Source organism: Rhincodon typus, chromosome 1 (assembly GCF_021869965.1).
Source record: "Rhincodon typus isolate 14 chromosome 1, sRhiTyp1.1, whole genome shotgun sequence".
In the NCBI taxonomy this organism is placed as follows: domain Eukaryota; kingdom Metazoa; phylum Chordata; class Chondrichthyes; order Orectolobiformes; family Rhincodontidae; genus Rhincodon; species Rhincodon typus.
In genome coordinates, this window is record NC_063332.1 from 5,849,789 (window position 1) to 5,871,905 (window position 22,117).

Consider the following 22,117-nt stretch of genomic DNA (forward strand, 5'->3'; position numbering starts at 1 on the left):
TAAGGCAGGAGCTCTGACAGTGGTGCACTCCCTCAGAACAGTACTGCAGTTTCAGCCTGGATTATATGGTCAAGTCCCTGGTATGGGACTTGAACCCACTCTTTCTGACTTAGAGGCAACAGTGCAATCGTTAGGCTGTGTTGAATCAGGAGGATAGTGCTCTTGAGGCATTGATTACTCTTCTTTCTTATTGAAAAGCTGTTCTGAAAGACCGAGACATATGGAAAGTAATGGCAGAGAGAGAGTTGGTCATTTAAGCAGTTTTATTTTGGACGACCTTGGTACTGTATACTGAGAGGAGCAAGTTTTTCCCATGATAATTTGCACCTTGCAAACGGGTAACAAGCAAAGAAAACAATTTCCCCTCATTTGTTCATTTCTCTTTTGTAAATTCCACATCTGTGCAAAACAAAAACCTGTGCAATTTCCAACAAATAGAATATCTGACGGATAAAAAACAGAAAGTAGCCACCTAGCAGCCCAAGGAAAGGCTGAACACCAGGAATGCATAAGTAAGACATGACACCAAGTAATACAATGATTATACAGTCAGTTTAGAAACCGCCAGTAAATCCAACACTGACTCTGCAAATCAAGTATCCTTCTTTACATAGTGGCTTAGGATACTATAAGCTGTGTTCACCAAAAGATTCTATTATGTACATTCTGTATGTGTTTAGATATTCCCTTTTAATAACATATTAATAACAAAAAAGGTTATGGCTCATTCCCCACCCAATCCCCTGAATGCAGGGTTGAGCATGCCCGTTAAAAAGTACAGTGATAAAGTGGGCAGTCTTTCTGAGCGACGTAGTTTACTCAAAAGTGTTAGTGCATATGAATGTTAAAACAGAAAGATCCTGAAAACATACAGCCAGCCAATTACCATCTATAGTAAACTCCTTGCTCAGCATCTTTTGAAAAAAAGGAGAACTCAACTGAGAATCACAAAGATTATAAAGTCAATCAAGAGGCAAGCTGGTTCATAAAGAAATCCATTCCAGTTGACATGTTGCAAAAATTACATCAGGGCGAAGAAGGGAAGGAAGTGGGAAGCTGTCATCCAAAGTAACAAGCTGTGGAATCAGTTTCCAGCAAAGGACTTTGAATTGGGCTGTGGAACTGGACAGAGATATTATCAGTGCATGTTTTTGAAGGGATACGGTATACAGGTATATGATGAGATGCAGTGAGAGGATATGATGATCCAGAGATTCAGGGATTGGATAGAAAGAGCTTGAGAGAGGCGAGGAAAAATTGAAGAATATTAATGGAGTTGTTGAAAGAAATGGTGATGACAGATTGAGATTTGTGGTGAGAAGAGATTGAAAAATGTAGTGAGGAAGATGTAGTGATAATTGAGGATATAGTGAGAATGAGAAAGTGAATAGCAGATTCAGATAAATAGTGGGATGAAATTGAGGGATGTGGTGAATAAGAGATTTAGTGATTTGGGAATGATTATGCTGAATAGCTTAATTAAAAAGTGAAAAGGCAAAGGGGCTTGTGGGGTTTAATTATCGTTCCCCATTCTTTACAATCCTGCTTACAGTTTTAACAGTCTTCCCTCAGATGTTAAAACTCTCCTTAAAATCTGCTGTGAACACTTATCTGTACTTACAAACTACCAACCCAGCTCAGTATTCTCTCCAAAATCCTTGAACCTCCAAAATCTATGCCCAGCTTTCCTTGAACTTTTCCTTTGAATTAGTCCCATCAGATTTCCACTCCTGCCACTGTACTGAAATTCAGTAATCAGAAAAAAACAAGTTAAAACCTCACCAACTGTGACAAAGCTAAACCATCCCACCAAAAAAAAACAAAGAACTGTAAATGCTGGAAATCTGAAACAAAAACAGAAATAGCTGGAGAAACTCAGATCTGGTGATACCTGTAGGGAGAAAGCAGAGTCAATGTTTCGGGTCCAGTGACCCTCTTTCTGAACAGGGCTCTCATGTTCTTGCTCTGAAGAAGAGTCACTGGACCTGAAACGTAGGTCCTGCTTTCTCTCCACAGATGCTGCCAGATCCGCTGAGTTTCTCCAGCAATTTCTGTTTTTGTTCTTAACTATCCCACCTTGTTCTTCTCAATTTGTCTGGGCCTTTTACACAGTTGACCACACTGTGTCTTCCAATATCTCTTCACTATGGTCCCCATTCACTTAGTTCCATTCTTGATTGCCCAGTTGTACCTAGAGATAAACCCCTGTGGCGACTTCTCTTTCTGCTTGAGCGCCATTACTCTAGTGATGCTAAGAATAGATCCTGGGTTCCTTCTCATTCATCTGCTGCCGTTTTGGTGATGTCAGTCAGAAACCCATATATAGATTACACTCAGCTCTACTTCACCCTTGATTTTTCAACCCTTTCTAAATTATTAAACAGCGTGTACGACATCCAGCAGCGGATAATCAGAAATTTCCTCCAAATATTAGGAAGACTAACACCGTTGCCTCCTGCCCCATCTCAAACTCCTTTTCCTAGCTACAAACTTATATTTCTTTTTCTCGTCTTTGCAACAATCTCAAGCTGAATCAGATCATTTGCAAACTGGCATCACAGTTGACAATATGAGCTTCCACATCTCCATGCCACCAGTTCGACTGCCTATTTCTACCTCTCCAACACAGAAAGATTCAAGAAGGGGGCCATTCAGCCCACTGCGTCCATTTTCTCCTTTGCCTCAGATGATCGTCTCCAGAAACCTCATCCATGCCTTTGTTTTCTCTAGAGTTGGCATTTCCAATGCACTATGGCTAGCCTCCCATGTTCTATCCTGAGACAGTCCAAAACTCTGTTGTCTGTGTTCGAAGTTACAATAAGTACTGTTCAGACAGTACATTGCGCTCGCTGACCCACATGATTCTCAATTAAACAAAACACTGATTTCAAAGTGTTTTCAGATCTGTGGATAACAGATTTTCCCACGCCCGTCATCTCCTCCAACTCGCTCTCAGATATTTGCGCTCCTTCTAATTTTGGCCTGAGCATCCTTAAAGTTATTCAACTGCCATGCCTTGGAGGCTACAAGTTCCAAAATCCTCCTAAAACCCCTCCCACCTCTCTTCCCTCCTTGAAAACACTACGTAAAATCTCTCTTTGACCAGTCTTTTATTGATCTGCTTTAATATCATCCTATGTGGTTCAGTGCCAAGTTTTGCACAACTGTCCCTGTGAAGCATCATGGTAAACTGTGCTACTTTAAAGGTACTATATAAATACAAGTTGTTGTTGTTCTATTCAGGCCTTAATCAGATTCCATCTGGTCAGTCACTAACCTTGCCTCTAACAGATGTTGACTGTACAAATCCATGGCTTCCTGTCCCTTTAAATCCTCCAACTTCCAACATGCGTAGACTTCAATTTTTGTCCTGCTTATCTTGTTAGTACAATTGAGTATCTGATGCTGCTCACAGTAGGGAGAAAGAGGTCACAGCAGTTCCTTAAGAAATTTCAGATTAACCACCAATTGTGCCTTGTGCCAGTCTGGTAATCTTGATGAAGGAAACGCTTAAAAGCAGCACTGAGAATGCCTTCAGAGTCAGTAACATTATTACCGATAGTAAAATAAAACTGTCCCAAGACGGGAGTACTTGTAGGCATATTCTTGCCTCAGTCATCGTTTCGTCTCTCCTGAAGCTGTTGATTCTTGTTGCAGTCCAGTTTTGCTAAGCAGGTCGACCTTAATCCCAGCCTGTCCAGAGAGTCAGTCAACAGAATATTTTTAGGTGGGGACATCACATTCCAAATTTCATCCACACATAGTTCAACTGCCTGAAGGAGAAAAAGGGTCACAGGATGTGACCAGTCACAAAGCTAGTTTAATTCTTCCCAACTAAACTGATGATGAGCAGGTCAAAGAGAATGCACCTCAACTGGAACTCTGGGCAAGATCAGTTGGTGAGACAGAGAGGTAGGGTTGGAGGCGGAGAGGACAAACACAACATCTGCTACCTCTGGAAGGTAGATATTCTTGAAGTGAAAGTGCTACTCTGCTGTACAATGTTTCACATTGTTGTCTGAATGATAAGAGTGTTTCAGGAATGATCCAATATATGTAACTTGTCCACTCAACCTTGGGTGAAACACCAAATCTAGCTCTTGGGAGCCACTACTCCTATTTTCTTGTAGTAACTGCGAGCTCCTCTCATAGATCCTTTACATTGGCCCTCCAATTCCTTTGAAGTTACAGTGTTTGGCTGGGCTGGCTGAAGGAATACTCACACTGCAGCAGCAGTGGGCACTCTCTTCATTTTACAGCTGATATACGCAAAGGAATTTTGCTTCTCAACTCATGCTGGGCCTGTACACTTCACTGTGCCTTAAAAGTCAACAGTGATTGCAAATAAGGCATTCCATCTGCTACAAGTAAAGTTGAACAATCACAAGAACTATGAAAGTCTGTGAAATCTCACATACTAATGAAAGACAAATCCTGTAATGAGATTTGGTTCATGCAGGGTGAGTGTACCGATGTTGAGGCAGCTGCCTCCTTTGCAACTCTTCCCACTTTAACGTCACGAGAGCTGTGGTGCTTGTTCGTCTTTCATCAGTAACTTCCTTATTTATCCACTATTTGAGTCACTTTGAGACACAAACTGGTGATGATGACACAATGGTAGGTTACACTCACTCACCCTGATGTCTAAGTCAGGTTGCTAGACATAAATGTCAACGAGACCACTCATGTGAGCTCGGTGCTGAGCTGTTGATGGGTCAGCCTATCCCTTTCCAGTGGGCATTCTTCCACCTGGCTCTGTTAAGCAAGAGACGGCAATAAGATAATGGGAACTGTAATCCTGATGGGACAAATACTGAGAAGCTTCCTGATTCTCTGTGCTAGTGAACTGCGCACATTTGTTTGTTTTTGTTACAGGGAAAACACAAAGTCCCTGAGATATCACACCTAACAAAGTCTGTCTGAACCCAACTAGATCTGGTCCACAGGCAGAGTTTGCACATTCCATGTCTGTCTGTGCACGATGGGTACTGAAATATTGAGTTGCCTTATCCAGTGCCCTGTGTTATTGACTTATTTAGATAATTTAGATAACTGTGAGGTGCTGCATTTTGGAAAGGCAAATCGGGGCAGGACTTATACACTTAATGGTCGGGTCCTGGGGAATGTTGCTGAACAAATAGATAGACCTTGGGTTACAGGTTCATAGTTCCTTGAAAGTGTAGTCGCAGGTAGACAGGGTAGTAAAGAAGGCATTTGGCACATTTGTCTTTATTGGTCAGTGCATTGAGTATAGGAGTTGGGAGGTCATGTTGTGTTGTACAGGACACTGGTTAGGCCACTACTGAAATACTGAGTGCAATGCTGGTCTTCCTGCTACAGAAAAGATGTTGTGAAACTTAAAAGGGTTCAGAAAAGATACAAGGATGTTGCCAGGATTAGAGGGTTTGAGCTGTAGGGAGAAGCTGAATAGGCTGGGGCTATTTTCCCTGGAGTGTCGGAGGATGAGGGGTGACCTTATAGAGGTTTATAAAATCATGAGAGGCATGGATAGGGTGAAAAGCCAAGGTCTTTTCCCCAGGGTAGGGATGTCCAAAACTAGAGGGCATTGGTTTAAGGTGAGAGAGTAAGAGGCAACGTTTTCACGCAGAGGGTGGTGTGTGTATGGAACAAGCTGCCAGAGGAAGTGGTGGAGGCTGGTACAATTACAACATTTAAAAAGCATCTGGATAGGTCCATGAATGGGAAGGGCTTAGAGGGATATGGGCCAAATGCTAGCAAATGGGGTTAGATTAATTTAGGATATCTGGTCAGCATGGACGAGTTGGACTGAAGGGTCTGTTTCTGTGCCGTACAACTCTATGATTGCATCTCTACTGATATTAATTTAGCTCCCTCACAGCCACTCAGTAAAATTTAGTAAAGGCGCCATGCCCCAGTGGACCATTGGGGTTCTATCTCACTAGAAAGGATGAGTTTAGCTGAAGCCTTGGGCGAGAGGAGAGGTTGAGAAAGCGTACCCATTGTGGTACACTAAGTTGGTTCAGGTATTGAACCTGCACTGTTGGCATCACTCTGCATTGCAAACATGCTAGCCAGCCAACTGAACTAACCAGCGCCCATGTCACTCAGCAATCCCTCTCCCCGCACTCTCTGTTACTAACTGTGTGTCTACTAATGTTGTTCTGTTGGCATCGCCATTCCCTTTACAAATGTCATCAATGTTTGCTGTTTTATACGATTAAAAAAAAGGCACCGTGAACAAAAGAATATATGCTGATTTTTGTTTTGACAATCACGAGTCTTGATTTCCAATTGGAAGGGTGTTGTTCCAAGTCATATCTCTTAGTTAATGAGTTATTCTGATGGCAAATGGCAGTGATGAGGTTTGAATGTACAGCTCCACTTGATGCAGGTTGGCCTGGAATGGAGGTGGAATGGAGAGACAGGAAGAGGATTTGTGGCTGATGAAGGAGGACTATTTCATTGCACAGTCCACGTGGAGGATCAATACTCCAGAATTTCTAGGAACCCTCCAATTTTCTGTAGGTCATAAAATCTCGCATAGGATCGGAAGATTTTCACTTAGAACTGCTGCGCAAAATTCTCTCATCCATTAAGAAAACCTCTGAACTAAAAAGAGATGTCTTTTTTTTTTCTTGCAAAAGGGGCATCATGTCCTTGAAGTGATTAGCAAAGCCACATGTGTCTGCAGGAGACATACCAAGCAGTGGTGTTGTACTTTACCATCACAGCAGCCTCACGATGCCTTGTGAGGCAGTTTGCAACATTCCACAGCGTGTTTGTAAACAAACAAAAGCAACAACAATAAAAAAAACACTTGTCACCCCTTTAAAGGAATGAACTGGTCTCGGTTTCCATGGTCGTCATGACACATTGTCCAAAATCCAGCATTATGTGCAATTAAGAGGAATGGAGGGAGAAGGAAGGGAAGGAGTGAAAGATGGGAATAAATTCAATGTTGGTGGGACATGCTGTTGATCAGACTCCTGAGCTGTTTTGCCACCGTATCGATGAGCTTCTGCTTGTCACGTTCATTCTTACGGAACTGTGCAAAGACATTGTTCTTCCTGCTGGTATCTTTCATTCTGGAATAAAGAGCGTCACAGTATGTGGTTAAAAGAGATCTTCCTCTTTTATTCCTAAGATTACACTCCTCTGGAAACAGCACTTACCCATAGGCACAACACCATCTTTTCACAAACCCAAGATTCACCAAGCTAGTACTGCCCCTGGAGTGGTTTCCTGAATGCTGATCTGGCTCAGCAGCACCAATTAAATAACACTTGTGGGTCTCCTTCCTTCTCACACAAGGTTACACTGAACTATCGGTGACACACAATTTCTTCTGAGCTCCCACTCCTCGAGGGCTGACTTTAACATTTAGCAGGCTAATAACTTCTAAAACCTGAAATTTCTTAATCAATCAATGATTAATCATTGAGTTTAAGGTCTCTTGTGGTACAGTGATAATGTCCTTATCTCTGAGCCACGAGACCTGGGTTTAGGTCCCCTTACTCCAGAGGTGAGTAATAACATCTCTGAACAGATCGATTAGGAAAATAGGTTAATTAGTGAGTTATATAATTGCTTTTGGCATCTGAACGAGTCCCCCCAGTGTAGTTCAGTTGCTCTCTCAGCAACCCAGCCTAACTATTCCTTTCTGCATGGAGCTTGCTTCTACCTTTGTCTGTATTTTCCTACAACCATGTGTGACCTAGAACTGTTCTTCAATTCCACTCGAAAAACTTTGAATGGCCTTTTAACAACTTTGGAACAAGCCCCCATCCTGGTTTCTCAGTAGTATTGAATGTCACTAATATTTTGAAACAGTTAGATGCACCAATATACAGTGGGAAATAAATATAACAGCCCTTTGGAATGGTTTCTCCCTGACAAGTGTCACCAAGTGTCGCTTTTGACAGCGCAAAAATGCATACAAATGTCTTTCTAGGTTTCTTTGTTCATTCACAGGATGAGGGCGTCACTGGCCAGGCAGCATTTATTGCCCATCCCTAATTGGCCAGAGGGTTGTTAAGAGTCAACCACACCACTGTGGGTCTGGAGTCAAATGTAAGCCAGACCAGGTAAGGATGGCAGTTTCCTTCCCTAAAAGGCATTACTGAACCAGATGGGTTTTTCCCCGACAAATGACAATGGATTCACGGTCATAGTTAGATTCTTAATTCCAGATATTTATTGAATTCAAATTCCACCATCTGCTGTGGCAGGATTTGAACCTAGGTCCCCAGAACATTATCTGGGTCTCTGGATTAACAGTCCAACGATAATACCACTAGGCCATTGCCTCCCCTTCAGAGGGGTAGAGGTTGTGGGTTTGGAAACTGCTGAAGAAGCTATCAAGTGAGCCTTAGTTCAGTTACTATAGATCCTCTTGTGGACAGACTTGCTGCTGCTAGAAGGAAGGCTGTAGATGGAGACAGTGTAGAGGAAAATTTATGTTTAGTTTAAAAGAGTAGAGGAAGCTTTATTCTGTATCTAACCCGGTGCTGTCTCTGTCCTGGAAATGTTTGATGGGGACAATGTCGAGGAAGCTTTATTCTGGATCTAACTGCGTGTTGCACCTGTGCTGGGAGTATTTGATAGGCACAGTGTTGTGGAACTTTACTCTATATCTGAGCCTGTGCTGTCCCTGACCTGGGAATGTTTGATGGGGACAGTGTGGAGATAGCTTTACTTTGTATATTACCTTGTTCAGGGAGTATTCGATGAGCGCAGTGTAGAAAGAGCTTTCAATTAAGTTTAGACGAGTAGAGGTAGCTTTGCTCTGTATTTAATCCCATACTGTGCCTACCCTGGGAGTGTTTGATGAGGATGGTGTAGAGGATACTTTATTCTGTACCTAACCCTGTGCTGTAACTACCCTGGGAGTGTTTAATGGGGATGGTGCAGAGAGAGCTTAACTTTCATTTTTAACGAGTAAGATGAACTTACTCTGAATCTAATCTTGTACTGTCCCTGTCCTGGGAGTGTTTGATGGGGACAATGTGGAAGGAGCTTTACTCTGTGTCTAACCCCATGCTGTCCCTGTCCTGGGAGGTTTTTACGGGGACAGTGTCAAAGGTACTTTACTTTCAGTTTAAGAGTAGAAAGAGCTTTAACTTTAGTTTAAGAGTAGACAGTGCTTTTACCCTTTATTTAATCTGTCCCTGTTCTGCGAATGTTTGATGGGGACAGTGTATTAGATCTGGGAACACTTAAATTTTAAACTAAATTCTTTACGCAAATACTGGTTTGGCCTAGGAATATCTCTCATAAAGTGCTCTTGAAAAAAAATTAGGCTGGCTGGCATAAATGCAGTATTCAAGAAAATAACATTGATACTCATCAATTCAAACTAATGTTTTGGTCCAACACTTGGTGTTAGACAAAACGCAGTTTTGGAGATACACGAGGTACAATTGTACGATGGGAGATTTTTCACAGCTCGAATGATGTAGGATGAAAATTTCATGTGTCATTTCTGAAACTGGGTGACATTTTTTGCCTGATTGTTTTCAGTGTAAGGTTTGCTAGTAAGTAGTATCCAGGAAGTTGATACTTACGCTCGAGAGATCCTGCAATGCCGCAATAATATAAAAAAGAAAGATATCATCAAAGATTGAGGTTTCTTGAAAATACAGCTAAATGACAAATCTCCTCCATTTTGATATTTCGGCCCATTCCAATCTTATTTTACATCCACCATACCACCCAGTTCTCACTGAAAGTTTTGACCTGACCACGGCACCAATATTCCCCACTTAGAGCCTGTATCTTGCCCATGAGTTAATTGTGAATTTACAAAGTGAACAGTGGGAGGTCATTTAACCATGTTTTGGAGACATGGGTTCAAATCTACACCCTCTCCCATTGCAGATCCTCAAATGTGAATTCAATAAAATTCTGGAATAAAAAGTTGGGGTCTAGTGGCGGGCATGTGATCATTCTTAAGTGTCGTAGGAACCCACTTGGTTCACTAATCTCCCGTTCTTACCTGGTTTAGTCTACGTGTGACTCCAGGCCCACAGCAATGTGGCTGTTTCTTAACCACCCTTTGGGCAATTAGGGATGGGCAATGGGGAGTGGCAGGCGTAGAGTGGGGAGAAAAGCAGAGGGAGAGAAGAGGGTGTATCAAGGATGCATTTTAAACAGACTGTGAATGTCAGAGGAGCTGTATAAAACAATTTGTCTGTGTTGCACTGATTTGTATTGACTGCTTTAGTGAGTTATGTGTGCCTTTATTGGTCAATGCATTGAGTATAGGAGTTGAGAGGTCATGTTGCGGCTATATAGGACATTGATTAGGCAGCTTTTGGAATACTGTGTTCAGTTGTGGCCTCCCTGCTATAGGAAAGATGTTGTGAAACTTGAAGGAGTTCAGAAAAGATTTACAAGGATGTTGCCAGGGTTGGAAGGTTTGTGCGAGAGGGATAGGCTGAAAAGGCTGGGGATATTTTCCCTGGAGTGTTGGAGGATGAGGGGTGACTTTATAGAAGTTTATAAAATCATGAGGGGTATGGATAGGGTGAATAACCAAGGTGTTTTTTTTTCCCCCAAAGTAGGGAAGTCCAGAACCAGAGGGCATAGGTTTCAGGTGAGAGGGGAAAGATTTAAAATGGACCTAAGGGGTAACTTTTTCACACAGAGGGTGGTGGGTGTTTGGAATGAGCTGCCAGAGGAAGTGGTGGACGCTGGTACAATTACAACATTTAAAAGGCATCTGGATGGGTATATGGATAGGAAGGGTTTAGAGGGATATGGGCCAAATGCTAGCAAACTGGGGCTAGATTAATTTAGGATTTTTGGTTGACATGGACAGGTTGGACCGAAGGTTCTGTTAGAATGCTGTACATCTCTATGACTCTATAACAGATTTTACATTGCTAACTGACCCAGAAATGTTGAATTTGAAACATCCTAATTTGTACCCTGCCATTTCAAACCTTGTCCCATACACGGTGACAGCAACTTTTATTCACACAAGGTTTTGCTATCGCCCTCACCTACAAGCCACTTCCTAAACTGGAAGCCCCAAGGGGACACACTTACTTGTCCAGCAGGGCGAGGGCTGTCATTGGATTCACCCTCAGGTATTTGCAGTTGGACTGCCCATAATCAGCTAGGTACGTTGACCAATCCCATTGGATGAAGAGATCCAGGAGCTGTGGGAGCAAAATAGACAAGAGGATCAGAATGACTGTTGATGGTATTCAGTGCTGTGGGAACAACGTGACCGTTGTCACATCTGATCCAAAATGGGGGAGTTGAGGTTTGGGAATATGGAGACACTGATAACAAAAAGGAAATTCTCAACAACCTAAAACAGGCAGCAGTTTTACAGACCATCCTTCAAAGTCATATGTGACACTAGGGGCTGCTATTAAAATTAAGGGAACTCCAAAACATGAAACCGCACTTTCATTATTAAATTGTTTAAGCTGTACAGGACAAAATAGATCATTAGGGTCCACTGTGGCTGTTTATGTTTCACACTAGTTTTGCTGTGTGGAAAAAAAGGTCTTTTGTGAGGTCACATTTGCTCCTATTGTAGAAGACTTTAAATCTTTGCCCCTCATGACCAGGAACAGTTTCTCCTTATCCATTCTGTCCAGCTTGCTCATGATTTGAAAGCCTCTACCAAATCTCCTCTTGTCCTTCTCTTCTCTGAAGAGAACAATTCCAACCTCTGTAATTTATCTTCATAGCTGAAGTTTCACATTCCTGGGATCGTTCATGTAAATCATTTCTACACTCTCTCCAATGCATTTGCATCTTTCCTGTAATATAGTTACCAGAACTGTAAATAATATTCCAGCTGAAGTCTAACAAATGTTTTGTACAAGTCCAACATCACCTCCTTGCTCTTGTACTCTATTCCCATTATTAAATCCCAGGATATTGTATGATTTATTAACTGATCTCTCCACCCATCCTGCCACCTTCGGTGGAACCAACAATCTGTTCTGGACCTCCCATGTGGATTGAAAGTCAAGAAGACACAACAACACCTCTTTCTCAGATAGCTTAAGAAATCTGGTAAATCCATAAGGACCCTCACCAACTTTTACAGATGCACCACAGAAAGCATTCTACCTGGATGCATAATGCTCTGGTATGGCAATAGCTCTGCCCAGGATCATAAGAAACTACAGAAGGTTGCGTGCACAGCACAGAACATCACGGAAGCCATCCTCCAATCCATGGACTCTATTTACACTTCTTGTTGCTGCAGAAAGGCTGCCAACATCATCAAAGACCCTTCCCAGCCCAGTAAAACTTTCTTCCAACCTCTTCCATCAGGCAGAAGATCCAGAAGCTTGAACATGCGCACCAACAGGTTCAATAATAGTTTCTTCCCTGCTGTTATTAGACTAGGTAACCAGGTCGCAGCACTTTGAGGTTTAAAATATGCCCAACATTGCTTTGTAACAGGCTGTGGTTTGAATGAGATCTCTGACTCTCAGTTGAACTAGTTGGTTCAGAGCAGTCAACAATGCCTCCAGCTCCCAGAATTTTCTTGTTTAATGACTGAGTGCAAGACTGGCCACTTCTAGTCATGGGAATACACTCCAGCAAAAAGCTAGTAGGCTATTGTTTCATAATTTAGGAAGATGGTGGCACAGTGTGACATCACAGGACTGTTAATCCAGACACCCAGACATTCAAGGGTGAACCATGATGAACCACCTAGCACTGGAAACGGCAACAGCAAACACAGCACTGAAAAGTCCTCCTTCCAGACATCTGGGAGCCTTGGGACGAATTGGAAGAACTATCTCTCACAGTGGTCAAGTTCCTCATGAAATCACACCCTACACTTAGTGTCCCAGTTATCACCATTCTTGGATATGTTCCATTCCATCCATACCCAGTAGAGGTGGTGGTAAAGTTGGGAAGACACTGTCTGGGAGTCCTCAACATTGACTTTGCACACCCCTGAAGTCTCATGGCATCAGGTCAAATGTGGACAAGGAAATATCCTGCTGCTTAACACATAACGCACACGTGATGAATCTGTACATCTCCATCTTGAACATGAAAGAAGCACTGAGGGTGGCAAGGGCACAAAGTGTACTCTAGGTGAGGGACTTTAATGTTCAGCAGCAACACCACTGAGCAAGCTGGTAAAGATCTAAAGGACACAGCTGCTAGACTGGGCCTGTGGCAGGTGATGAGGGATCCAATAAGACGGAATGTCAAACTTGATCTCATCCTTACCAAGCTGCCTGTATCAGATTAGTCTGTCCATGACAGTGTCAATAGGAATGACCACCACATGGTCCCTACTGAGTCAAAGCCAATCTTCACAGTGACAGTACGCTCCTTGTGTTATGTGGAACTATCACCATGCTAAATGGAATAGACTTCGAATAGACTAGGCACCCATGGCTCTGAGTCACCATTAGCAGCAGAACTGTGCTCGAAAACAATCTTCTGCCTTGTGGCCTGGCATACTCCTCTACTCTACCACTACCATCGAGTACTGATGCCAATTCAATCCGCTCCATATGAAATGGCGAGAGGTATTGGATAGTGCAAAGGCTATGGGACCTGACAGCATTCCAACAATAGTACTGAAGAATTGTGTTCCAGAACATGCTGCTCCTGTAGCTAAGCTGTTCTAGTACAGTTCAACACTGGCATATACCCAACAATGTGGAAAACTGCCCATGTATGTCCTGTGCACAAAATGCAGGACAAATTCTTGATCATCAGAAAAGTGATGGAAGGTGTCTTCAACAGCGCTATCAAGCAGCACCTGCTCAGTGATGCCCAGTTTGGGTTCTGCCAGGGCCACTCAGCTCCTGACCTCATTACAGTCTTGGTTCAAGCATGGACATAAGAGCTGAATTCCAGAGGTAAGGTGAGAGTGACTGCCCTTGACCTCAAGGCTGCATGTGGCATCAAGGACTCCAGCAAAACTTGAATTAATGAGAATCAGGGGCAAACTCTTGGCTTGATGGATCCATACCTGGTACATAGGAAGATGGTTATGGTTGTTGGAGGTCAGTCATCTCAGCTCCAGGACATTTCTGCAGGAGTTCCTCAGGACATTGTCCTAGGCCGACCCATCTTCAGTAGCTTCATCAATAACTTTCCCTCTATCATAAGGTCAGAAGTGTTTGTTGTTGATTGCACAATGTTCAGCACCATTGTTGATGTCCAAATGCAGCAAGACCTGGACAAGATCCAGTTTTGGGCTGATATAAGGCAAGTAACATTCGCATCACACAGGTGATGACCGTCTCCAACAAGAGATAATGAGATAATCTAACCATCTTCCCTTGAAACTTAATGGCACTACCATCACTGAATCCCCCCACTATCAAGATCCCGAAGTGGGGTTGTGGGGGGTTGGTGGTTTAACCATTGAACAGAAACTCAACTGGACTGGTCATATAACTTCAGTGTCTGCAAGAGCAAGTCAGAGGGTAGGAATCCTGAGGCAAGTAACTTACCTTCTGACTCTCTAGAACATGTTCATCATCGACAAGGCACAAATCAAAGAACAAAGAACAAAGAAAATTACAGCACAGGAACAGGCCCTTCGGCCCTCCAAGCCTGCGCCGATCCAGATACTCTATCTAAACCTGTCGCCTATTTTCCAAGGATCTGTATCCCTCTGCTCCCTGTCCATTCATGTATCTGTCTAGATACATCTTAAATGACACTATTGTGCCCGCCTCTACCACCTCCATTGGCAACGCGTTCCAGGCACCCACCACCCTCTGTGTAAAGAACTTTCCATGCATATCTCCCTTAAACTTTTGCCCTCTCAACTTGAAATCGTGACCCCTAGTAATTGAGTCCCCACTCTGGGAAAAAGCTTCTTGCTATCCACCCTATCTATACCTCTCATGATTTTGTAGACCTCAATCAGGTCCCCCCTCAATCTCCGTTTTTCTAATCTACTCAACCTCTCTTCATAGCTAGCGCCCTCCGTACCAGGCAACATCCTGGTGAACCTCCTCTGCACCCTCTCCAAAGCATCCACATCCTTTTGATAATGTGGCGACCAGAACTGTACGCAGTATTCCAAATGTGGTCGAACCAAAGTCCTTTACAACTGTAACATGACCTGCCAACTCTTGTACTCAATACCCCGTCTGATGAATGAAAGCATGCCGTATGCCTTCTTGACCACTCTATCCACCTGCGTTGCCACCTTCAGGGTACAATGGACCTGAACACCCAGATCAAGAGTGAATTAGAGGTCAGTTTCAAGAAAAATCAGCCATTTAGAATTGAGATGAGAATCAAATTCTTCACCTCGAGGGCTGTAAATCTATGAACCTCTCTATCCAATAGGGCTGTGAATATTCAGATATTGAACATGTTCAAGAGCAAGACTGATCAATTTCTGAACTCTTAACTAAATCAAGGGATATGGAATGGAGCTTGAAACTGAAGTTTAGTAGAAGCTAAGCAACAACTTTACTTATCACCAAGAACGGCCTGCCCTATTTCTTATGTTTTATTAAAAAAAGACTTGAATTTCTAATGCATCTTAAAGGCCCACAAAATTAACAAGGAGTTTTACAGTCAATAGAGTACTTTTACTTGTACAGAACTTGAATATTGCTTGAAAGAGTAACTTTTTTTATTCATTCACGGGATGAGGGCATTGCTGGCTAGGCAGCATTTACTGCCCATCCCCAATTGCACAGAGTCAACCACATTGCTGTGGGTCTGGAGTCACATGTAGGCCAGATGCGGTAAAGATGGCAGTATTTTTCCCCTAAAGGACATTAGTGACGGGTTTTTTCAACAATCGACAATGGATTGACAGTCATCATTAGACTCTTTAATTCCAGATATTAATTGAATTCAAATTCCACCATCTGGTGTGGTGAGATTCAAACCCAGGTCCTCAGAACGATATCTGGGTTTCTGGATTAACAGTCCAGCGATAATACCACTAGGCCATTACCTCCCCAGTGACATGTTGCCAATGATTTTTGTCTTGAACTCAGACAAATATAATTTCAAATTTCAAAGAAACATTACAAGTTTTACCATAGAGGATGAGGTACTGATTGGTTATAAAGTCAGATTCTGACTGGCTGAAGTGTCATACAGACAGCAGCAGGGAACTACAGGCTCCCAAGCTCATTGGTAATTCAAAAAAGTACAAAGCTCAAACATATTTGGCTTGTGGAGAATTTTGCTTGAATGCAGTCTGCTTCAAGCAAGTGTAAAAATAAGCCATATTGCAAGCTCAAAAAATATCTTAAATTGGTTGTTGGTGTAGCTACTGATGCACTTGGAATTGCTCAGCAACTGTCATCCAGTCACATGGAACATTACATAATTTATTTTTGAGTTTTGCTGGTTGAGTATGGTCTGTATTCTTCCTACTTTGAACAGACAGAAGAACATTGATTCTATCAAGCTAGTGGTTTGGAGGTATGGCATATATATCTAAAATTCAGAGACGGTGTTGGTACTTTTGAAATGTAGTCACTGTTGTATCATAAGAAACTCTGTTCAAAATTCTTATCGTGTTGGTGTGATTTTTCCGTTTTCCATGCCTACCAGTCTTTTACTGAGCATTGCTGATCAGACTCAACGAGCTCAATACATCAGTATGTAAGGGCTTGCTGCCAACTCACTTGGGTTAGCAGAATGAAGGGTCTTATCTAATCAGCCTGCACTGAATTTGAACCCAGGTTTCAGAGATTAATGGGCAGTGCACTGACTGACTGCACCACTCCAGTCCCGGAGTCGATATCCTTTCTAATCTTTGCCTCTCCCTTGAATCTTTCCCTTGCATGTAACAAACAGATTAGGTGTAAAGCACTTCCTTCCATTTTAACAATACGGCTGCTTTCTTTGTGTCTCTAAGCAGAGGTTTAAAGTTCATGAGATAGAGTGCCCGCACGTGTCTTGCTGCTTCACAGAGTTCAAACTGAGGTTACTGGCACAAGGCCAGCAATACACCAAGTATGTGAAGTATTCTTCATACTTCAAGAAAAATTAAGGTTGAACAGGTTACAATTAACGCTCATCAATCTCTACCTTGAGCAAAGCAAGTTCATGTTTGCAAATAGCGTGCAAGTGAAACACACCAATTATTACAATAAGTAGATAGTGATTGATGGCTAGAGTATGCCACACGCACACTGCACCCGCACTACACACACACAGTGCAGTTCTGTTACATATGCACTATGCATAGGCACTGCATATGCACATGCATGCACATATAGCAGATATATTACACAAATGCATAACACATGCATAACCTTTAACATTTATGACAGGGACAAAACACAATGCCTTCAGTCTTCCCAGCATTTAGTTGAGGGAAGTTTCAATTCACACATAAACGCTGCACAAATTATACTCACAGAAACACACTAAGCTCACAAATGCACAATGTGATGGTGCTCTCAGACACAGACCGCCCATGTGCACATATCCTGTACACGCAAAAACATTGTCAAGAGAAAGACAGAAGCCAACAACCATTGCTTCACATTCTGTATTCAATGTCCTGTGACCTGATTCTCACAGTCAAGGATAGGACAATGAAAGAGTTCAGATTGAGGTTGAGAGCTCTGAAACTGGGAAGCAGATATTGTTTATCCTCCAATTGTTAGGAAACTGAAGTTTCTAAAGAAATGTCATAGTGGAATCAAAACATTAACTGTTTCTCTCTCCAGAGATGCAGCCAGATCTGCTGAGTTTCTCCAGTATTCTCACATTTTATTCAAATTTCCAGTATTTGCAGTAATTTGCTTTCATGAAACTGGCCATATCTGCTAAGATCAATTGGTTTATCATCAAATTACAAGATATATCTGTATTACTACAGAAGCTCTTACACAATTTTATTTTATTTCTTACCCATCTCATTTGGCACCACTTTCAGTTGCGTATGAGTAAGCAATCTCCAAAAGCCCCTCAACACTCAGAACCTCGGCCAAGTAAGTGCTGACAGATCGTTTAAGTATGGTGACGAGCACATCTTGGCTCCAAAACCTGAGCACAAAATCTCAGTTAATGCTCGAATGTAGTACTGACAGAGTGCCACACTGTTGAAAGTACTGTCTTTTTGATCAGGTCTCATACTGACACCCTGCCTTCCCTCTCAGGTGGCGCAAAAGATTCCAGTGCATTACTTTGCACAAAAGTAGGGGTTTCTTTCCAGTGTGCTGGCCGCTATTTATCCCAAGCAATGTCACTGCAGCAGCAATCAGATCATTACCATGCTGCTGTCTGTGGTATGCACATTAGCTGCTATGACCTTACATTACACGAAAGACTGCACTTCAAAAGATCTTGGCTTTGGGATTGTGTAGTGACACTGGAAGGAGTCTCAGTGAGACAAGGCAGGGTAGAGATGCAATGACACTGGGAAATATAGTGTTTGAAGCAGCCAGGAGATTCTAAGTTGATCTTAGTTTTGACAAAATGTGATACAACTATAGTGCCCTTTTATGTCCATATTGATACCATAAACCAATAATAAGTTATAAATTAGATAAAGAGATATGACGTTTGATGTAAGCTTTATTTCTGGTTACCTCCTAACTCGCTCAAAGGTACACCCAGCTATCTACTCTCTGCTTTCCGAGCTACATTTGCTCGTGGTCAAGAAAAATCTCGATTTTAAATTTCTCATCCATGCATTTAAATCCTTCCATGGCTTCATGCATCCTTATCTCTGTGAATTAAGTCTTACAACTTGCCAATCTCTGTGTTCCTGACCTCTTGTACATTTTCATTTTCACCATTTCAATTGAAGGCAGCTGGACCTTGTAAGCTCTAAATTCAATCCTTATTTCTGCCTGCCTGTTCTCTTTCCTCCTTCAAGACCCTACTTAAGGTCTTGATCAAAGCTCTTTGACTAAGCTTTCAGCCACCTGTCCTAATAGCTTATTAAGAGGCATAGAGCCAAACTTTAATCTGATAATATTTCTGCAAAATGCCTTTGGATGATTTACTACATTAAATGCAAGTTTTTGTTGTTTTTCATAAAGAGAATGAGAGACGTACCAAATCAGGAAGTCATGGTTAGATAATTACTTTCCCAGGTCTGCCCTCAAGAAGCAGAATAGGCAAATCAGTTTCAGTGCGAAACACACCCTGCCATGGGTGTGCTTCAATCTGCCACAAAACTGACACAGCAACCCACATCTGACACTGTCTAAAAGGGGCAAGATATCAGATCTTGTCTTCTGATAGTGGAATAAAACGTCCCAATAAGATGCAAATCATGAGGGGTTCTGACAGAGTAAATGAGGTGAAACTGCCCCTAGGGACTGCTGAGTTTCTACCCAGCAGAGACAGAAGAAAGGTGGTTGGCAAAAAAACCAGACAGAAAATGAAGTTATGACCTGAAAGGTCTGTGAAAGCATATTCAACAGCACAGAAACTTCCAAAAGGAACTGGATATAGATGCAAAGGCAAGTAAAGTTGCAGGGTTATGGGAAGAGGGTAGATAGAGTAGGACTAATTAGGTAGCTCTATCACTGAGCTGGGATAGGCACGATGAGCCTAATGGGTTCTCATTGTTGTAAAGTTCTGTGAACCTGGCAGTGAGCTTACACACAGCAATGTCCTTCAAACTGAACGTTATCTCTTTTTGATCTTTTTCACCTTAGAAGTTCTGCTTATCTTCGATGGGGAGGCAATGGCCTATTGGTATTAGAACAAGACTATTAATCCAGAAACTCAGCTAACACTCGTGTGGACCCCTGGTTCAAATCCCACCATGGCAAATAGTAGAATCTGAATTCAATAACAAAAAGAATTAACAGTCTAATGATGACCATGAATCCATTGCCAATTGTCGGAAAAACCCATCTGGCTCACTAATGCCCTTGAGGGAAGGAAACTGCCATCCTTACCTGGTCTGGCCTACGTGTGACTGCAGATCCACAATAATATGGTTGACTCTTAACTGCCCTCTGAGCATTTAGACATGGGTAATAATTGCTTGCCTAGCTAGTGAAAACCACATCCTATGAGTGAATAAAAAAAGGCACAAGGGTTCCCAAATCCCTTGGTTCTATAGCTTTCTGCAGTCTTTCTCCATTTAAATAATATTTAATTCCTCTATTCTTCCTGCCAAAGTATGAGAAATAACTCCACAGAGACCAGTATCCCATCATCAAGTTACCATTCATTTATACATGGAGAGTCCTTGACTCTGATTCAGCTCCAACTCTCAGAATGAACAAAAAGTCTGACACTCCTGTTCTTACCTGTCAGCCAGGGCTCCCTGACTGGACCAGATTAATAGCCCCAATCAGGGAACTCATATTCTATCAGATCTACCTGGCTGACCTGGTTATAATCACTACAGTGCTCAACTTCACAAGTTATGGACTCAATGCCTGTTGCACAGCCTCACATGATTCTACTGATAGAATCAAAATGGCATTTGGGAAAAGGATATTCAATAAAACTGGAAAAGAGAGGAGATTACTTTGAAAGAGGATGAGACAGAAAGAAATAACAAATTTGCATTAAGGGATGTTTGCAGAGGGATAAACTATTTGCCAGGCACTCTATCTGGTCCACTGAGGCAGTGGAGACTGTCACTGATTGCATTAAAGGCTAAATTCGATCGATTTTTAATTGATATTGAGGTTAAGAATCATAGAATCCCTACAGTATGGGAACAGACCATTCAGCCCACCGATTCTACACAGACCCTCTGAAGAGCATTCCACCCAGACCCAAACACCACCCTATCCCTGTAACGCTGCATTTCCTATGGCTAATCTACATAGCCTACAAATCCCGGGACACTATGGGCAACTTAGCATGACCAATTCACCTAATCTGCACATCTTTGGACTGTGGGAGGAAACCAGAGCACCCAGGGGAAATCCACACAGATATGGGGAGCATGTGCAAACTCCACATAGACATTCGCCCAAGGGAGGAATCCAACCTGGGTCCCTGGCGCTGTGAGGTAGCAGTGCCACTGAGTCACAGAAGAGTTGCGATAAGCAAGAAAGTGGAGTTAAGGTCACAATCAGAATAACAGCGACCTTACTGAATGGTGGAGTAGATGTGACATCACTAAAACATATTTTTCAGTCATATCACTTTACTGCTTGTGGAAAGCAGAGAGCACAAATTGACCACTGTGTTTCCTACATCACAACTTCAAATGTACTTCAGTGTGTGTGAGGCACTTTAAGACATCCTGAGCCCCCAGAAATGAAAGATGTTCTTATCTTTGTTTCTTCTCCTTTCAAAGTTATTTCTTCTTCTTTTGTTAAATGTCATCACAAATGACCCTTGGATTACCTGAACTGCAGCTGACGCCTGGACTGGAAAAAGGAGCAAGAAAAAAATGTAGGGGAGGCGGTGAAGGGGAAGAGTTAAAACAAAAGTAAACTACACTTCCTACTCTCTGGATGGTCTGTTTTCTCAGCGCAGTGTTTTTGCACTGCCGTGTGCCAATTTGTTACAAAAATAATTATAAAAGAAAAACAAAGCATTTGAGCAGTCTTGCCTGGTCCAACCTGCATCACATCTGTACTCATTTATTGTGCAAGCACACTAACCTCCCAATGACCCGCCAGGGAAACAAGGACGTCACCTTACCTCGAGGTGAACTTCCCTGCTATCTTTGTTATGAGTAATATAATGCTGATTAAACACGGCTCCACGGCAACAGATGCATTTGTACAGTATTACTTCCTTTTACTGTGTGAATGAGAGAGAGAGCTGCCACTCTGCACATCTCTCCGAACTTTACGGTAGGTCAGGCACAGTCTTTGATTAGATTAATTTTTTTCTGTATCCTGGATGATTCTCCCCTAGCCTGATAAGACCAAACAAAGTGCAGTGCTGTGGCGTCTTCTGCGATATCAAGATCCCCCCCAAAATGCTTTATCGATAAAGAATTACATTCGAAGTGTAGTCACCGTTGTGGGATATGAAATGTGGCAGCAAACCACTCATTTAAAGCCAATATAATGATGATTATAGATGTTAGGTTTTAGGTATTGGTTGAGGGATAAATATTGGCAAGACACCTAGGAAATTGACCTGAGATAACAAGGTGTAGAGCTGGATGAACACAGCAGGCCAAGCAGCATCAAAGCAGCAGGAAGGCTGACGTTTCGGGCCTAGACCCTTCTTCAGAAATGATTTCTGAAGAAGGGTC

At 42.4% G+C, this 22,117-nt stretch overlaps 1 protein-coding gene across 1 annotated transcript in view; it reads right to left on the reverse strand.

The window, feature by feature from the left end:
• Window positions 1–248: 248 nt before the first annotated feature.
• LOC125484002 (exocyst complex component 6B-like) overlaps window positions 249–22,117 on the reverse strand; it is a 153,449-nt gene continuing 131,580 nt past the window's right edge. The window contains exons 5-6 of the mRNA XM_048601031.1: window positions 11,032–11,144; window positions 249–7,067 (exon numbers count right to left, since the gene is read on the reverse strand). Of these exons, the coding sequence (XP_048456988.1) occupies window positions 6,935–7,067; window positions 11,032–11,144 (246 nt within the window). The 3' untranslated portion in view covers window positions 249–6,934. The remainder of the gene's footprint in view (window positions 7,068–11,031; window positions 11,145–22,117) is intronic.